The sequence below is a fragment of the Pseudophryne corroboree genome, chromosome 6, assembly GCF_028390025.1.
Source record: "Pseudophryne corroboree isolate aPseCor3 chromosome 6, aPseCor3.hap2, whole genome shotgun sequence".
Lineage (NCBI taxonomy): Eukaryota > Metazoa > Chordata > Amphibia > Anura > Myobatrachidae > Pseudophryne > Pseudophryne corroboree.
Window position 1 is genome coordinate 87724119 of NC_086449.1, and position 20728 is coordinate 87744846.

The following is a 20728-nucleotide window of genomic DNA, read 5'->3' on the forward strand; positions in this document are numbered from 1 at the left end:
GCATCAGTCTTCCCATTGGGGACTGCAATTACCCTAACAGGATTTAATTCAATTACATCATTCTGGTTTGATTCTATAATGTGAGGAGCTATTGTTTCTGCATAGTGTATGGTACCGTACTTACCTGTGGACACGACCTCACTTATCGCTCCGCTAGGGGGCCTTGCTACAACTCTTGGTGGTTGGGCCATGCCCACCTGGGTGTCCTGTATGGTGGCTGCTAGAGAGAGTGCCGATATCGTGCTGGGCTCATCTTCCTGCTCACAGTCCTGGGGAAAATTTAAAACGGGATACAACTGGCAAGGGTTAGCTTTAGTACATTTATTAATCACATTCCTATCCTGTACCAATGCACCATTGCTTGTAGCCACTTTCTCCCCATCAATATATGGTGGTGGTGGTGCGGTCGCCATTGTTTTCCTGCTAGGTTTGGAACCTGCTGCGCGAGCTAATTCCCTTTGCACATCCCCCTCTTGCTGCCATAGATTTAAACAATCCGTATGTCTAATCCTTAGTTTTCTGGATTTTATCAGACATATCCTTATCCTTAAGTTCTGCAATACCTCTGATTTAAAGCTGCCACCCTAGGGAATGGTACCCTATCTTTGTCTGTCATACGTACCCATTCAGACAAAAAGTCTTCAGTGTGTGGACCATATTTTCCACACATAATAAACTTTGCTGACCCTCTCGGCCGCAATTCTGACCTTCTCGTTCCCAACTCTTCTGCCTGAACCCTGGCTACCATACGTCCACCGCTTGTGCAATTGGATCCCATCGCGGACTTTTTCCTTTTACACAATCCCCAATTGCACGACACGGATAGACGGTGAAAGTTCTTAGAGCGCTAATTGGTTTATATTGACTGGAAGTGTTAGGAGTGACTTACCCTTTCCAGCAAATATCCACCGCTGGAGATTTTCCTGAGAGAGACCAGCGAAAACTCCCTATGCACTTTTTATACACAAATCATGCTTGCGTATGCTCTACACAGCGCTAATGATACGGCGATTTTACACAAAAGCTCGTAAAAAGAAAGTATATATTGCACCCACAAACGCACGGTCCAATCGCACGACGTATAGGTACTTGTTACCTATCTGCCGTATGACCACGAGTCGATGTACAAACTGTGACCCTCAGCCGGAGCGTAACAAAAAACCTTTTTACTTCAATACTACACAATGCACAATTCCCTATTACGCTCCTTTGCAAATCTCCTCATGATTTGCGTATTTCAATCTATACTAACGTGAGTGAGCCGCCTCACGCCGCCAAGCCTCCACTTACTTGGTGTACCGAACGACGGGATCCCGAATTCCACGGGGTTCAACTCACTCACTCCTGCTTTCACTCATTCAAATATGCTTTGTTTTTCTGTACATTAAATTTTTCACTCGTTCTGGTCGGCAACTTTACCCTCAGAGGCAATACAGTTTAAACAAAAGTTTTATACTAGTCTGTTTTAGAAACCGGATAGTTATGTGCTATTGTAGCATGGCTACTGTCCCACCTTTTAACTGAACGAAACTATCATGTAATTTGTACTTATCGTCCGCACTCTTACGCACTTTGCGTAAACACGCAACCGTGCGTGTATTTTACGCTGCGTGCAGTCCTGCACTTTGTCCGAGACACGTGTACAAAATCGTGCGTCCGCAATAAAACAAATCACACAACTCTATAAATGTGAGCAATACTACCTACTATTGCCCACTAGACACAACTTGTTCAGTATAAACTTTTATGCAGACCTGTGTTCGTTTCTTTACACTTACTTCCTTAAATACTGTTATTTCAATTTTAACTATATAGCAACAAATGTATCCGATTTCACACAGATCTAAATGAATCTAGTAATCTATACCTTGCGGCAGCAATGTGAGAGGGTATGCAAAGTATCGGTGCCCTTTGTGTACGCTTTTGGCGCCAAAAAAAATTCACAGATTTTTTAAATAGCTTTTTTCCTGTTTTACGGGTTCTATCAGCATCTCTGACGACCAGACAGAGCAGACGCAATCTAACAGCACGCAAATAGGGTTTTCAGCACATCTATCGACCATGAAAAGGTTACGTAGGATGACTTTCCGCCCTTTGCTGATAGATTAAGTCTGCTATGACCTGTTAGGCTGTGAGCATGTGAAAACCGGACGATGCCCCCAATTGTAAACGCTGGTTTACTTACAGGACTAAAAGCAACACTTTAAACAGACAATTAATAAACTTTAAATGGAGCCGCTGCGGCCGTTGTACTCAATCATCAACCTACATACTTATTACATCATTAGCGTACCGCGTACGCACTTTGCGTACAAACGCCGTGCTAGCTGTACAAAGTACACTCAGTGCGTACACACCCAAAGATACTCCTTGAGCCCTTAGCAGCTACACATGTGTCTGTAATACACTTAATAACCTTAGCAGGGAAAGGAAACACGACACCAGATTGTATTTAAAATGCTGGGTTCCGACACACCAACATATAATTACTGAAAGGGGGTTACAATAACAATACAATACAATAGAATAATGGCTACAGTCAATGGTACATACTTGTTTGGTTTTCGCCTGCGCTTCCCAGTCTGGTCCTCAGTCATCAGGGTAGATGACCTTAAGAGTCTGTGTGTGACCAGGCATGCAGCTGGCTCTTTTATACAATCTTCCAAAACCTAACACAATGGATACTGTAATCTCTTTGTCCATTGGACACAGGGATGGTCATTTACAGTACAGGAGAGGTCATAGGTTGGTTTGAATAGGTGGGTGATGTCTGTTCCAGGTGCACTTGCAGGTGGTCTCCTCTGGGTTCCCGCTGCATAACATATGTACAGTAAATAAAGTTTATATTTATATTTTGCTCCTGCGCATAATTATACGCAGGAGTGTGCGATCTTCTACAAACCAACACCGGAATATTTCCCTTAATATACCCTACAGCTGGATACCAAAGACCACCTTATAACCTTGTTCTGTCCCCTCCTATCCTGTAAAGGTGAATCCCTTTGTTCTGATACAATTTAAACTGTTGTAACTTGCTGGTGTGATGCAGGGAGACATGTGTACATTGTGCACTATTTGAATTAAATATGTAATGTGTTTTTATGGCTTTTCCATGTGAATACAAACACCACCGTAAATACTCATACCATGCGCTAATGCGCAGGACCGCGGGAGCGACCATACGCAAATTGCGAATATGTGCACGCACGGCAGAACAAGTACGCGCACGGAGGCCATCTGTGTGTAGTTTGTACGTGATGTGTGTACTGCAATATTTTTCGACTTCGACAGTCCTTATAAACATAATGCGCCTTACACATTATGCCAACCCTTACTAATGCCCTTATACACATAAGTTCCCTAACACATATCCCACACATTGTTAATGCCCTTATACACATAATGACACACATAATGTCCCTTACACATATGCCGCACATTATTATTGCCCTTATACACATAATGACATACATAGTGCCCCTTACACATATGTTACACATTATTAATGCCCTTATACACATAATGACACATATAGTTCCTGGCGTGAGTCAACTGGCAGCTCTGCTAACCTCGGTTGCCTATTTTGTATGAAAATGCATCTTATTTGCATTGCTATGTGGCTAGGATGCACACGCAGCTTCTGCTGATTAAAATGATATGCGGCATACCCATATACTGTGTGCGACTGTGGCTTTATCTGCATACGAAATGCTACACACAGAATATAGGCATGCCACATATCAGTTTAATCAGCAGAAGCTGCTTGTGCCCCTAGGCATACCAGATGCCCTAGGCAATTCCCAAGTTTGCCTATGCCTAGGGCCGGCTCTGCCCCCACCCCCACACACTTATAATGTAAGAGTTAATTTGTAAAGCAGTGATTTTTGCATGACATTACTTGTGTGATTTAGCTGCCTATGAGTTGGTTATCTGGATGTTATTAAACCTGTGTTGCATAAAAAAATATTTAGTGGAGTGTACATGAGAAAATTGCATTGCCCAATCTGCATTTTCTTGTATGAAGATACCTATTTGTTTTTTTCTTAGGAAATGCTTGCTTCCTTCCAGACCAGTGTCCCCCTATAAATCACTGCCTCTCCCTGTCACCACTCCCTTTCACTCTCTACATGGTGTCACCCACTGCCTCTCCTTGTCACTCTTTCCCTCTCCCTGGTGTCACCCAATTCCTCTCCCTCGCATTATCCACTGCCTCTCCCTGTAACCCTCTCCTGTCACCCTCTGCCTCTCCCTGTCACCCACTGCCTCTCTGTCTTCCACTTTCTCTCCTTGTCACCCACTCACTCACCATCTACTTCTCCCTTGCATCACTATCTCTCCATCATCCTTCTTTTCCTGTCATCCTCTGCCTCTCTAAAGCATCACCCTCTTTCACCCCTTCCCCATGAAGCCACTCCCCTTCCCCATGAAGCCACGCCCCTATTTATTCCACTAAGGGGCGCCAAAATATATATTTGCTTTCCAAAAAAATTAAACTCGGACCGGCCCTGGTGCACTATGATGCCTCTCCCCACACTGTGTGAGAGCTGGCAGGTGAAGCAGGGTGGGCTGTGGTGGCATGTGAGCAGGGCCGTTGCAAGGTTTCTCAGCACCCTAGACAAAACATCAGCCTACTGCTCCCCTGCAGGAAAGGAGGAGCCCAGTGAAGCTGTGACACAGGACATGAGGACATGAAGGGGGGGCCAGGAAGGAATGGAGGGACACAGGAATAGGGGTATGGGGGTGACAAAGGACCTGGGCACATGAGAGGGGAGGGGGTGACACAGGACATGAGGGGGGGGTGGAGAGGGGAAGGAGGGAGTGACACAGGAACTGGGGGTATGAGGGAGATGAGGGACACAGGACCTAGGGACATGGGGGGAGGGGTAACACAGGACATAAGCACCAGCAGGGAGATAGGGAAGGAGGGACATAGGGACTTTGGACATCAGGAGGGGAAGAGATGACACGGGACCTGGGGAAGTGAGGGGTGAAGAGAGGAAGAGGAGGAACACAGGACATGAGGGGTGACAAAGTACCTGGGCACATGAAGGGGGTGGCACAGGACCTAGAGACATCAGGGGAAAGAGGTGACACAGGACCTGGGAACATGAGGGTGGAGAGAAGGAGACAAGGGTCATGGGGGGAGGGGTTGACACAGGACATGGGCACATGTGAGGGGAGACCGGGGGGAGGGACACAGGACCTGGGGACATGGGGGGGGGGGTGACACAGAGCCTCTGGACATGAGGATGGAGAAATGGAGACAAAGGACATGGGGGGAGGGGGTGACACAGGACATGGGCACATATGAGGGGAGACAGGGGGGAGGGACGTGAACTAGGGACATGGGGGGAGGTGACACAAAGCCTCTGGACATGAGGATGGAGAGATGGAGACAAGGGACATGGGGTGGGGGGGGGGGGGGTAACACAGGACATGGGCACATGATGGGGGAGACAGGGGAGGAGGGAAAAAGAACCTTTGGACATCATTGAGGGAGGTGGTATACAGGACATGTACACATGAGGGGAAGGAGATAACACCGGGCCTGGGACATAAGGGAGGAGAGAGAGGAGGGAACAGGACCTGGGGACATGGGTGAAGGTGACAAAGGGCATGTACACATGATGGGGAAGGGGTGACATAGTACTTAGGGACATGAGTGGGAGGGGGTGACACAGGACGGGGGGGGCACAAGACCTGGGCACATGAGGGGTAGGAGGTGGAACAGGACCTAGAGACATCAGGGGTGGGGGGGGGGAAGAGGGAGACAAGGGACATGGAGGGGAGGGGGTGACACAGAACATGGGCACATGATGGGAAGGAGATGACACAGGACTTAGGACATGAGGGGTGGAGAGAGAGAGAGGATGGACATAGGCCCTAGGGACCACAGGAAGGGGGGATACATGACATGTACATATGAGGGGGAGGGGGTGACACAGGACTTAGGACATGAGGGGTGGAGAGAGAGAGAGGATGGACATAGGCCCTAGGGACCACAGGAAGGGGGGATACATGACATGTACATATGAGGGGGAGGGGGTGACACAGGACCTGGGGACATGGGGGTGTAGAGAGGGAGAGAAGGGACATGGAGGGGAGGGGGTGACACAGAACATGGGCACATGATGGGAAGGAGATGACACAGGACTTAGGACATGAGGGGTGGAGAGAGAGAGAGGATGGACATAGGCCCTAGGGACCACAGGAAGGGGGGATACATGACATGTACATATGAGGGGGAGGGGGTGACACAGGACTTAGGACATGAGGGGTGGAGAGAGAGAGAGGATGGACATAGGCCCTAGGGACCACAGGAAGGGGGGATACATGACATGTACATATGAGGGGGAGGGGGTGACACAGGACCTGGGGACATGGGGGTGTAGAGAGGGAGAGAAGGGACACAGAACCTGGGGACATGAGTGGGTGGGGATGAAACAGGACATGGGCACAAGAGGGTGGAATGGGGAGGAGATACACAGGACATGGGGGGGAGGTGACACAGGACTTGGGGACATTCGGGAGGAAGGGAGCTGGGGAGGATACAGGAACCAGCACTATGCCGCGATTCAGCATTGTATATGCCGGGAAGGTTCTCTCCTCACCTTAGGATTCTCCTCCTCTGCCCGCCCGGTGACTCTGGCTCTTAAGTTATCCTGTGCTGTGGGGGCTACTTCAGTCAGGTGCTGTTAGGCCATATTTCATTGGTGGTAATTAAACGGTCTCTGACAGCCTGCCAGCAAGAACCCAGGAGGAGTTCACAGCGCCGGCCGGGTACAGCTTCTGCACATGCGCGATGTCACCATGCCGCCTGCAGGGAACCTGGAAGTCCAGGTGACGCTCTCTCTGTATTGACTCCTCCTCACTCTTTGGTGCGTGCATGACTAGCGGCTCTGGATCTTCTCTATGGCTGGGAGACATCTGACTCCCTGCAAAACTTACCGATCCCACAGTCCCACACACTGCTCTGCTCCTATGCCCGCCAATAGTTTGCAGACCCCTTCATTTTTCTGCCAGGCAGGGCTGCCCCCTCAGGTCCCGGCGCCCATAGGCAGCTGCCTAAAGCTGTCTAATGGAAGCGCCGGCCCTGCATGTGAGCACAGCGTGTTTTTTCCCCAGGGCATCCCACCCTAGGTGATGGCACCGTCCACACTGCCCTCCTCGCTGCCCAGCAGGAGCAGCCCCCTTAGCTTCCTGTGGGGGGACTACTATACTGTCATATTTACCAAGCCCCGGCAACTAACATTGTAGCCTATGGGCTACATTTGCAAAATTTGTCGGTAGAGGCATACATGGGATGACAGCACATGCGCAGTAGGAAACAGAGGGCCTGATTCGGATATGGATGAAGTAGTGGTGCATGCCACAAAGTATCAATGTTCAGTACTATGTGCATGGCATGCGCTGGATCAGTACTGTGCATGTGCAGTACGGTGGGGCTGCAACGTTGGTCAAACTATGGCATCCAACTGTTCATGATGGACAGTCTGATGCCATTTGGGGGTGGGTTGGGTGCGGCGCTAGCATCCGTTTCTCCAGATGGAGGCGTGTTGCTGCCATTGTGGGGAAGGGATGAAGACAGGGTCTCCGTCAGATGGAGATTTCATGGCCTCTTGGTAAGTCTTGCGGCGGCCGGCTTGTGTGACCACATGGGTCATGCAGCCGGACGATGGTGTCAGAGATGATCCAATACTGCATCTTAGGACACAGGGCCTAATTCAGACCTGATCGTAGCAGCAACCTTGTTAGCAGATGGGCAAAACCATGGGGGTAATTCTGAGTTGATCGCAGCAGGAACTTTGTTAGCAGTTGGGCAAAACCATGTGCACTGCAGGGGAGGCAGATTTAACATGTGCAGAGAGAGTTAGATTTGGGTGGGGTGTGTTCGATCTGCAATCTAAATTGCAGTGTAAAAATAAAGCAGCCAGTATTTACCCTGCACAGAAACAAAATAACCCACCCAAATCTAACTCTCTCTGCACATGTTATATCTGCCTCCCCTGCAGTGCACATGGTTTTACCCAACTGCTAACAAAGTTGCTGCTACGATCAGGTCTGAATTAGGCCCACAGACTGGATCAGTAATGCATGCAGGTGTGACGCCTGATGCTGTATTACCATATTAGCGCCATCACTGCTGCTTCCATGTAAGCAGCAGCAATAGCTTCTCCAACCACATATGAAACAGGCTGTCAGGAATCTGCATTCTCCATCGCATTACTTACTGTGGAACTACAGGTTCCAGCAGTTCAGTTCAGTTCCAGTTTTCAGTCTACTGCAGCCTGGAGTACACAGTGCTTCAGCTAACTCACAGCTGATCTGAACACCCAATCCAGCGGGGTGTGTTCTCACAGAGATGCAACATCCAATCATCACAGACCAAGGGGTATAAACTCCAGTTCCTGGCTCAGTCTCATTGCCTTGGACAACATGTCACATTCTGTGAACAGGCAGCTCCTGTTTGCAGTCCTCTGTCTGCAGAGATACCCCTGTGTATTGGACCTGTGGAACTACAGGTTCCAGCAGTTCCAGTTCCAGTCTGCAATCCCCTGTTTCCAGCAATCTCCTATTTCTGGCATCTCCAAGTTGTTTCCCTGTTCCAGTGTTCCTGTGGAACTACAAGTACCAGCAACCACTCCAGCTCTCCTGCGAGTCACATTCAGTGTGCAAGTTCCTGTGTTCCTGTTTCCAATGGTTTCCTTGTTGTCATTCTTCAGTCTTCAGTTTGCTATGAACTCCAGCCACAGTTTGCCACAACAACTTGCAGTAAGAGACTTTCTTCAGGTGTTCTTCCATTGCTCAGCCTGTGCACCTGATTACCAGCATCTAGCATTGTGCATTGCATTCAGCACTTAACAACTTGCTGTGTTAGAACTGTCTCCTGCTAGGGCCTTGCTTGGCTTAAAGATGTGTGCTTCTACAGAGACTGTGTGCTTTGATTGCTACATGTTATATATCGGTGTTTCGTTTGCTGCATCTGATTTCATTATTGCCTTATCATTTATATCAAGTTACAAGTTCATCTTCATTGCTCATTTGTTACCAGTGACTTTTGAATATCGGATTAAGTTATTATTCATTGTTCCTGTCATCCGTTATCCCTGTGTGATAATAAATACCAAGCGCACATGCGCGGAACTTTTAGTCAGTCTTCCTGTTTCCTCTATCACTCCTACACTGACCCACTAGTGCCCCCTCTGGGGACAGACAAAGTTACAGAATCCTGACACAGGCCCAGAAAGCTGATGCTATTACTTTACTTCCACTGGTTGCTGAAACAGGGGCTCAGATAATGAGCAAGGATATATTCAGGTGAATAAAGGTTCCTTATTATTGTGGGCTGACCGCATATTGTATTAAATATGCACCTTAGAGAGAATTGGTTTAATTATCTTATATTGAGGTCCATGTTACAGCGCCGGGGGTAAAACGCATGGTTCTTACAGGTGGGATTAGAAAACAAGGCATGCAAGACTTATGCCGACTACTAGAAATTAAATACCAGTCACTCAACACATAGAAGATGTCCCATAGCACATGAGCAAAGATCTTCAAAAAGCACTGCATCTCAGCAACTCCCGCATAGAGCTATTGGCAGCCTTAGGGCCAACCAGGGGCAGATCACGGATGGGGGCGTGTGTGCTGCCCCTCTTCTCCCACTGGCTATTTTTATATTGTGAATGCTCCATGTTCCAGTGATCTCTGGTGATTTTTGTAGTGCGCCATTTTTCTGGTGATATCTGGGGCATAGATCTCTGGAAACATGCTTGTGCCATGTTCTTGGTGATACCTGCTGTGCGGACAGAGAGGTAAGTATTTTGAATGGGTACAGGGGAGACACCACTGAAGATACGCTTCATCTAAATACACAGGTGGTTTTCTTGATAGCAATGATCTTGCAGTTGGAGCTACTGCTAATATCTTGTTAGTTCTTCTGAACCATTGTGGTATTCATTCATTCTTGTACTGGCTTGCTTTCTAATAGTATGACTCCTCATTACATCTGCCACTAGACATGGCTGCTAGCATTACTGTGTCAGACCTATCCACGTGATTGTGAAGATCTCTTGAAGTTGCGGCTTCCTGATGAAGTATGTGGTCACCTATAGTTCCCTTTTCCTGGGTGTGGGGACACAGAGTACAAACGACACATCTCAGTGAGAGCAGAGACATGGGGCTGATGCTGTTGCTTCTCGGTAAGAACATTCAGATTTCATGACACCCAAAAATATCAGATGACATGGATTCCTTTGCCATACTACAGTGGTTATTTACTAACAAAGTAATATGATTCACGTATGTAGTAACCCATAGCAACCAATTAACAATAGCTATGATTGGTCTTGTGCAAGTTAGAATGTATAAGCAAGTGTATGGGTATTACACATTTCCACTTTGTTAATGAATAACTAAGGATACTGTTTGTCCCCCATGGTTAATCCTAAAGTCCTAGATATATTGAAATATATTCATGTCTAGTCAGGATATGTAGATAAATCAGGAATTTTCTCACCGTATCTAGTCCCAAATACATCAGGATATGTTTCCCCATGTCTATTCCTAAGTACAGGGGTGGATAAGCCATAGGGGTCACAGGGAAGATCCCTGGTGGGCCGATGTTCATGTGGGTCCTGTTATGTCTGTTGACATGTGAGGGGTGGTGCTGCCGCCATGGTTACACAATATATCTTTTTGCTGCCCATGTGAGGCCACTTCTAGAAATTTTTCCAGGGCCACTTTCAGTTCCCGAACCACCCCTGCCCAACTTTGAAAGACGCTAGCACATGTTAATTAATGAATTAATACATAGATGTTACAGCCAAGAATTATAAAACCTCTTGGTGTCGCTGGGCCTTTCTAACAGCAGTTGAAATTTGAAACAAATTGTAATACCAAAAGCTATAGTATATGTTTGTTCATTTTTTTTTAAAAATTTGTTTTTCCCTGTGGGAGCCAATTTGTTTTATTGTTTTCTGTGGGGTCCAATGTGTGGTTTTTTTTTTTTTTTTTTTTCCCCTGTGGGGGCCAATCTTTTTTTTATTTTTTTCTTGTGTAATGTTTTTCATCTGAGCTTGCGCCTGAGTTGCACAGCAGATACATGCACCGCATTGGTGTCCGTACAGAGTTGCAGTACAAAGTCAGACACATGCATCAAGAAGTGTATTAGAAATGGGTTGGGCATTCCTGTGTGGTTACAGGGGGTTGGCTAATCAGACACAGGTGTAACGTAGTGTGGGCATATTGCTGATAGTGGTTGCATATAGATACATTGAATTCCTCTGGCAAAGATGCCTAAAGCGTGATTTCAGCATCTGTTATATTTGGATGCACGGATTTACACTAGGAAACTGCATCGTAGCATCATTAGCATAAAGTCACAGACGCAATTGCAGCAAAAGATGCAAGGAAGGCCGCAACTGCATCCAACTCATAATCAGACCCTATGAGGATGAATCCCACCCCCTCAACAGATCCCACAGACACCGCCCCCATTAGGGCTGCTTTCATAAATTTCACGGGCTAGTTTTCCATCCCAATATGCCCCTGTCAGAGTGCCATCCCACGTCTAGTCTCAATACATCAGGGTATGTCTCCCCATGTCTAGTCCCAAATACTTCAGGGTCTGTCTCTCCATGTCTAGTCCCAAATACAACAAGGTATGTCACCCCATGCTAGTCCTAAATACATCAGGGTATGTCTTCCCATGTCTAGTCCAGTGGCAAACGCAGGATTTCTATAGGGGGGTTTCCAAATGCAATCTATAATCTCCCACTCTGCGGAGCAAGTGCTGGAGTCTGGGGGAGTGGTAGAAGAACCTATTAAGGACCCTGAACTTTGGTACTTTTTATACATTGGATACTGTATGGAAAAGAGTATTAATATTTAGCGCTATAGATTTTCTATAGTATAGGCAGTATCTAACATATTTAAAGAATATAAATAAGATAAGTGGTCAGGAAAAAGGTTAAACAGACCATACTAAATAAATAAACATAATAGAACCAGTAGTAGATAGAAGTGCACTTTCTAAGCACACATTCTCCCACCTCATCGAAAGGCTTCTGTCTCTTCTCCCTGGCAGATACCTTCATATTATATACCATTGCTATTGTTATAATTTGAGCCACTTGCCAAGAGAAGGGGGGTTTCCAGGCAACCAAACCCCCCCCCCCCTGCGTTTGCCTATGTAGTCCTATATCCTTCTTGGTATATGTCTCCATATTTAGTCCTAAATACGTCAGGTTATGTCTCTCGGTGTCTAGTCTTAGATATGTCAGGCTATACATATATCCCCATGTCTAGTCCTAAATAAGTCAAGTTACTATACTGTCTGGTTATGATAATGCTTTTTTGTATCTGATTAGAAGTAACAACTGTAGTCTACAATAAACATTGAATTTATGTCTTATGTTCCACAAGACAACATCTAACAAACTATGACCAAAAGCCAAAATAAAAACGTAGCATAGGGACGTACTGGCACCCAGCACCACCATTATAAGTTTAATAATGTAATATGCAGAATAAATATTGTAGACAGGGGGGTATATTCAATTAGAGTCAGAAACTGCCGTCTTGTCGGAAAGACAGCAGTTTCCGACTGGAATAGGTCGGAACTGGTTCCGACCTATTCAGTCCGGGCTCAGTTTTTCCGATAAGTTGGGAAATCCAACTTGTCAGAATGGTGTCGGAATCCACACGGATCGGCGGCTTCAGCCGCCGAGCCGCGTGTATTGTCAGAAGCGGGGCCAAACCCGACAGGTTTTGGCCCAGTTTCCGACAATGTCAATCCGACTTTTAATAAAAAAAGGATTGACACTGTTGGGAACAGGCCAAACCTGTCGGGTTTGGCCCAGCATTGAATAGAGTGCTGTCGGGTCCTTTCCGTCAGAAAGGACCCGACAGCAATTGAATATACCCCAGGGTTGGATGGATATATAAAATCTGTGTATAGGTCATTGGGTAGACACAATTTAGGTCGACAGTCATTAGGTCGACTACTATTGGTCGACAGGGTCACTAGGTCGACATGTACTAGGTTTACAGGTCAAAAGGTCGACATGAGTTTTTTTTTTACTTTATTTGGTGTCGTTTTCTTCGTAAAGTGACGGGGAACACCAATAAGTGCACCGTGTCCACCGATATGGCTCGCTTCGCTCGCCATGCTTCGGGCAAGGTGCCTCACTCCGCTACCGCTGCGCTCAGCACAGGTTACCATTCCCAATATTAGTCCACGTGGATCGTATGAAAAAGTCCAAAAATTGAAAAAAAATATGAAAAACGCATAGCGACCTTTTGACCTGTCGACCTAGTACATGTCGACATAGTGACCATGTCGACCTATAGTGGTCGACCTAATGACTGTTGACCTAAGTGGTGTCGACCTAATGACTGTATCCCATAAAATCCCATCTTTGTTCAGTAAACCAGCATTATCATACTGTCTCTATACTCATTTATTTTCTCTGTTATACACAAGGGCTCATTGGAATGGAATTTGCCATCGTCAGCTCAGGTACTACAAGCAGTCCCATAGTCCTGCACATGATGACGCTTCAGAAACAAATGGGGGCTTTGGTTCAGGGTAATCTTGTTTGGAAGTCGTTTTTTATCATAATGAGGTAGCTGGCATAAAAATTTAAATGTTAGTAAATGTTTTATGTGAGTAAAGTTAATTATTGTGTAGAACTAAAGGAAGCATAAGGTCCTTGTTAGACATTTATTTTCTCAGAAGCAAGGAGAACTGCAAGATGAATTGTGTTACATAGAAACATAGAGTTTGACAGCAGATAAGAACCACTTGCCCCATTTACATATACATACTGTACTAGGGTTAGTTTTTGAGAGAGAGAGATGTAAAAGTAATATTATTTGAGATTTTAGTGTTATCAGTGTTCTTAAGTACTGGTCACACAAGCAGATATTGGGGTCTATGTACTAAGTGTTGGGGAGAGATAAAATGGATGTAGATAAAACACCAACCAACCAGCTCTTAACTATAAGTTTTCAAACACAGCCTGTAATATGGCAGTTAGTAGTTGGTACTTTATCTCTCTCCAACACTTACTACATGGACCCCATTATCAGCAACTAAACCAGAAAATCGGCATAGTACTGACAGTGCCCATATTTGGCCATGTCTGTAGTTTGTTTGACAGAAGACCTTGGCTTTGTTGATCTGTGTGTGCGACGCGTCATCATCTTTCAACCCATGCAAAATGTTTCAAATAATCTAGGTGCTCAGCCGGAGCACCCAGCGGCTGTATCTGCTTGATGTGGCCATAATGGAACAAAAGATAGATAGGTAAAACAAACTTCCACCACATGGGCGGACTCACTAATGGATCATGATATAATGTGCATAATGTGTACTTTGGATATGGGGCCTAATTCAGACCTGATCGTAGATGTGCTAAATTTAGCACATCTACGATCAGTCACACAGACATGCAGGGGGACGCCCAGCACAGGGCATGTCGGCCCTCCCCCTGCGGCGATGCTTTTGTACTGTAGGAGTAGCTCCCTACCAGCGCAGCTCCTGCGCGCTGGCAGGAGCTACTCGTCGCTGTGAGGGAAACAGCGACTGCGTGTGACATCACACAGCTGCTGCGGCCCGCCCCCGCAACAGTCCAGACACGCCTGCATTGACGGGTCCACTCCCCCTAAACGGCAGCCAAACGCTGCCGGCCCGCTCCCTCCTGCCCAGCGACCGCCTCTGCCTGTCAATCAGGCAGAGGCGATCGCAGGGCTGAGACAGCCGTCAGCTGTCTGGCATGCACCGGAGCACTGTGGTGCTGGCACATGCGCAGTTCAGACCTGATCGGCTGCTGTGTGAAAACGCACAGCAACGATCTGTATTAGACCCATAGTGCAGGGGCAGATTGCAAGGTGAAAACTCAGCAGTTTTATCATGGCTAGATGGCTTTGGTGGGAGTTGGGAGTATGTAGATCTGCTTGCCTGAAAAAAGGAACTTTGAGAAATTAATAAAGTATTAATTCATGTCCTACAGAAAATCTATCTCCACCACTACTATCTGTGATTACACCTGGGACCTTCCACGTGGGCCAGTCCGTTGAGGTGCAATGTACAGCACCCACAAGTTACCTGGAATGCTTCTTCTACCTCTTTTCAGTGAGCAGTGGGGACATTCTACAGAAATTGCAAGCTCCAGAGAACAGGAGCAGTGTCATGTTTACTCTCCACAATTTCCCTAACTGGGGAACAATGATGTATGTCTGCAAATACCAGTGCAGGGTGGGAGATCTGTCCCAAGAATCTGATTCCAGCGACGTCCTCTCCTTGACCATTCTAGGTGAGTGCCATGCAAATGAATGGGTAGGTATAGATATTTGCTATCGCAATAATTTCACAACCTCTGGTAGACAACGGTCAGTGGTCAGGTGAATGTCTGCAGTTGAAGTGTTATTCATAGGGCTTGTTTCTGAGTGGGACGCAGATGGAGCTATTTTTTTCAGTTGTGCATGTGTCTAAGTCACACTGCACGTGAGTCCGTGCGCACAGAGCTGCAGTTGCGATAGAAATGGACAATCTCAAAAATGTCTTGAAAATGTATGGGTGCTCCTGTTCGGAGGCAGGAAGGTGGCTTAGCAGACGCACACAGAGAGTGTCGCATGCGTGTTGCTGACAGCGACTGAGCACTCAGACGCATAATCACTCACGTTTGAGGTCATGCTATGATGGAGAAGCTGCACGTGGCATGGGGCAGGTGGTGCAGGTTTCAATGGTCACAATGATCAGTATTTGATCATCTAAAGATGCTTAATAATTTAACTGACATTTATTTTTTTTGCGTGAATTAGGTGAAGAACATATATTTACTCTTCTTATGAAAAAAAAAATATATATAGTGCATCAGGAAAGTATTCTCAGCGCTTCACTTTTTCCACATTTTGTTATGTTACAGCCTAATTCCAAAATGGAATACATTCTTTTTTTTTTTTTGCTAAAAAAATCTACACACAATACCCCACAATGACAACGTGAAAAAAGTTTTTTTGAGATTTCTGAAAATTTATTAAAAACAAAAAACTAAGAAATCACATGTACATAAGTATTCACAGCCTTTGCTCAATACTTTGTTGATGCACCTTTGGCAGCAATTAAAGCCTCAAGTATTTTTGAACATGATGCTACAAGCTTGGCACACCTATCTTTGGGCAGTTTCGCCCATTCCTCTTTGCAGCACCCCTCAAGCTCCATGAGGTTGGATGGGAAGTGTCGGTGCACAGCCATTTTCAGATCTCTCCAGAGATGTTTAATCGGATTCAAGTCTGGCTCTGGCTGGGCCACTCAAGGACATTCACAGAGTTGTCCTGATATCTTGGCTGTGTGCTTAGGGTCGTTGTTCTGCTGAAAGATGAACCGTCGTCCCAGTCTGAGGTCAAGAGCGCTCTGGAGCAGGCTTTCATCCAGGATGTCTCTGTACATTGCTGCATTCATCTTTCCCTCTATCCTGACTATTCTCCCAGTTCCTGCAGCTGAAAAACATCCTTACAACATGATGCTGCCACCCCCATGCTTCACTGTAGGGATGGTATTGGCCTGGTGATGAGCATTGCCTGGTTTCCTCCAAACATGACGCCTGGCATTCACGCCAAAGAGTTCAGTCTTTGTCTCATCAGACCAGAGAATTTTGTTTCTCATGGTCTGAGTGTCCTTCAGGTGCATTTTGTCAAACTCCAGGCTGGCTGTCATGTGCTTTTTACTAAGGAGTAGCTTCCGTCTAGCCACTCTACCATACAGGCCTGATTGGTGGATTCCTGCAAAGATGGTTGTTCTTCTAAAAGGTTCTCCTCTCTCCACAGAGGAATGCTGTAGCTCTGACAGAGTGACCATCGGGTTCTTGGTCACCTCATTGACTAGGGCCCTTCTCCCCTCATGGCTCAGTTTAGACGGCCGCCAGCTCTAGGAAGAGCCCTGGTGGTTCCGAACTTCTTCCATTTACGGATGATGGAGGCCAATATGCTCGTTGGGACCTTCAAAGCATCAAAGCAGCAGATATTTTTCTGTACCCTTCCCCAGATTTGTGCCTTGAGACAATCCTCGGAGGTCTACAGACAATTCCTTTGACTTCATGCTTGGTTTGTGCTCAGACATGCACTGTCAAGTGTTGAACCTTATATATAGACAGGTGTGTGCCTTTCCAAATCATGTCCAATCAACTGAATTTACTACAGGTGGACTCCAATTAAGCTGTAGGAGCAACTCAAGGATTATCAGTGGAAACAGGATGCGCCTGAACTCAATTTTGAGCTTCATGGCAAAGTCTGTGAATACTTATGTACATGTGATTTCTTAGTTTTTTATTTTTAATAAATTTGCAAAAATAAAAAAAACCTTTTTACACGTTATTATGGGGTATTGTATATAGAATTTTGAGAGGAAAAAATGTATTTATTACATTTTGGAATAAGGCTGTAACATAACAAAATGTGGAAATAGTGAAGTGCTGTGAATACTATCCAGATGCACTGTTTTATATATGATTTTTTATATATATATATCTATATCTATATCTATCTATCTATATATATATATATATATATATATATATATATATATATACTACTCAAAAAAATAAAGGGAACACTTAAACAACACATCCTAGATCTGAATGAATGAAATATTCTTATTAAATACTTTGTTCTTTACATAGTTGAATGTGCTGACAACAAAATCACACAAAAATTATCAATGGAAATCAAATTTATTAACCCATGGAGGTCTGGATTTGGAGTCGCACTCAAAATTAAAGTGGAAAAACACACTACAGGCTGATCCAACTTTGATGTAATATCCTTAAAACAAGTCAAAATAAGGCTCAGTAGTGTGTGTGGCCTCCACGTGCCTGTATGACCTCCCTACAACGCCTGGGCATGCTCCTGATGAGGTGGCGGATGGTCTCCTGAGGGATCTCCTCCCAGACCTGGACTAAAGCATCCGCCAACTCCTGGACAGTCTGTGGTGCAACGTGGCGTTGGTGGATGGAGCGAGACATGATGTCCCAGATGTGCTCAATTGGATTCAGGTCTGGGGAACGGGCGGGCCAGTTCATAGCATCAATGCCTTCGTCTTGCAGGAACTGTTGACACACTCCAGCTACATGAGTTCTAGCATTGTCTTGCATTAGGAGGAACCCAGGGCCAACCGCACCAGCATATGGTCTCACACGGGGTCTAAGGATCTCATCTCGGTACCTAATGGCAGTCAGACTACCTCTGGTGAGCACATAGAGGGCTGTGCGGCCTCCCAAAGAAATGCCACCCCACACCATTACTGACCCACTGCCAAACCGGTCATGCTGGAGGATGTTGCAGGCAGCAGAACTTTCTCCTTGGTGTCTCCAGACTCTGTCACGTCTGTCACATGTGCTCAGTGAGACCCTGCTTTCATCTGTGAGAGCACAGGGCGCCAGTGGCGAATTTGCCAATCTTGGTGTTCTCTTGCAAATGCCAAACGTCCTGCACGGTGTTGGGCTGTAAGCACAACCCCCACCTGTGGACGTCGGGCCCTCATACCACCCTCATGGAGTCTGTTTCTGATCGTTTGAGTAGACACATGCACATTTGTGGCGTGCTGGAGGTCATTTTGCAGGGCTCTGGCAGTGCTCCTCCTGTTCCTCCTTGCACAAAGGTGGAGGTAGCGGTCCTGCTGCTGGGTTGTTGCCCTCCTACGGCCTCCTCCACATCTCCTGATGTACTGGCCTGTCTCCTGGTAGCGCCTCCATGCTCTGGACACTACGCTGACAGACACAGCAAACCTTCTTGCCACAGCTCGCATTGATGTGCCATCCTGGATGAGCTGCACTACCTGAGCCACTTGTGTGGGTTGTAGACTCCGTCTCATGCTACCACTAGAGCGAAAGCACCGCCAGCTTTCAAAAGTGACCAAAACATCAGCCAGAAAGCATAGGAGCTGAGATGTGGTCTGTGGTCACCACCTGCAGTACAACTCCTTTATTGGGGGTGTCTTGCTAATTGCCTATAATTTCCACCTGTTGTCTATTCCATTTGCACAACAGCATGTGAAATTGATTGTCAATCAGTGTTGCTTCCTAAGTGGACAGTTTGATTTCACAGAAGTGTGATTGACTTCTAGTTACATTGTGTTGTTTAAGTGTTCCCTTTTATTTTTTTGAGCAGTGTATATATATATATATATATATATATATATTTAAAAAAAAAACCCCAACAACTCCTTTATAAAAAAATATCAGATCATCGGACGGTACCATTGGAACATTGTGACCATCGGAAACATTGCGACCATCATTCCTTGTTCATTTTAAAAGCTGGGACAGTCATCAGGCCCCCCGGGAGGGGCTTGGGGGAGTTCATTTACAGTTTCCCAGCGGATGTTATTGTCTGCAGCTGCTGTGTGGGGGGTCCTGCCATGCTGACTGATTAGCAGTGATCAGCAATACGGCAGACACTGAGGGAGGGTGCTGGAAGACCTCTGAGAGCAGCAGCAGACGGAAGTTTCTCTTCCTATGCTGTCTATCTGACTGGTTGCATCCTGTGCGACCAGGTCAGACAAAGCACTTGCTGGTATGGTCGCATCTGATGTGACCATGCCAGGCAAGTGGTTAAATTGGGCATTTCAGTCCTTGCACAGTAACTAGATGCACAGATTCACATCAAGGAAGGGCTTGTAGTGGTATTTCGATAAAATTGCAGATGCTCGACCGGTAAAGGATGCAGACGTGGCTGCGCTGCGTCCGACTCAGATTGGTGCCCATAGTTCTCTCATATATTTGTATATCAATTCAGTTTTGATATAAAAATCAAGCATTAGTTTAGTATACAGGGTGATTCAAAAGTCGCAGTACACCCTTTTGTTTCAAAAACTATGCAGGAAATTGGAAAACTGAATACTCCAGTAAGGTATGGGTGAGGTGGGCTATCTTTTAGGGTATGTACCGAATATGGGCGCCATCTTGAATCTAATTCAGTTTTCCCATTTCCTGCACAGTTTTTTAAACAAAAGGGTGTACTGCGACCTTTGAATCACCCTGTATATTGTGCTGTGAATGCTAAATTGATGATTTGCCTCTTATACAATCATTATAGAATTAAAAAGGGTAATGTTACTTTACCCATGAAAAACAATCAGCAATTAGCTTTCATCTGCCTAGTTAGTGCAGTTTGCCTATACACATCTCAGCAATGTTAATACGAAACACTCATAGGGGTAAATTTACTAAAGGTCATTTGAGATCGATTTCAATCGATTACAGAACATTCTGAATCAATGTTGTGTTTCAGAGGCTAACTTGCATGTTTCGGGTATGCGCAGTAAGAAAATCACTGGGAAAATTTCTGCCGTGCCATTTTCCTGGAGATCTGCGCATGCGCACTAGTCTACTCTTCTCTAGTAGAAAAACCCTGGGATGATAAATAGACAGATAGCTAGACATACAGATAGACCGATGGCAATCCAGTTCTTCCCCAATACCACGTTATGGATAGTGCAGAGTTCTTCTTTAAACTGTTATATTTTTTAAATAATTTATAATAATTCCTGCAGCGGGGTACAGTGGTATTCCACAGGGAATAACATTGGGGTGTAGAGTTGGATCTTGAGCCGAGGCACTAACAGGCTTAAGCTTTGACTGTTCCCAGGATGCACTGCACCGCCTCCTCTATAAGCCCCGCCTCCAGGCACGAGCTCAGTTTGTAAGTTGGTGCCTGCAGTGCAGGT

General features: G+C 45.9%; 1 protein-coding gene across 2 annotated transcripts in view; it reads left to right on the forward strand.

The window, feature by feature from the left end:
- Positions 1-20728, forward strand: part of LOC134936389 (protein HIDE1-like) — a 118413-nt gene that overhangs the window by 29986 nt on the left and 67699 nt on the right. The window contains exons 2-3 of one of the 2 annotated variants that reach the window (XM_063931425.1): positions 13487-13591; positions 15018-15320. In XM_063931425.1, the coding sequence (XP_063787495.1) occupies positions 13498-13591; positions 15018-15320 (397 nt within the window). In that variant the 5' untranslated portion in view covers positions 13487-13497. The remainder of the gene's footprint in view (positions 1-13486; positions 13592-15017; positions 15321-20728) is intronic. The other variant, XM_063931426.1, reaches the window with a different exon arrangement.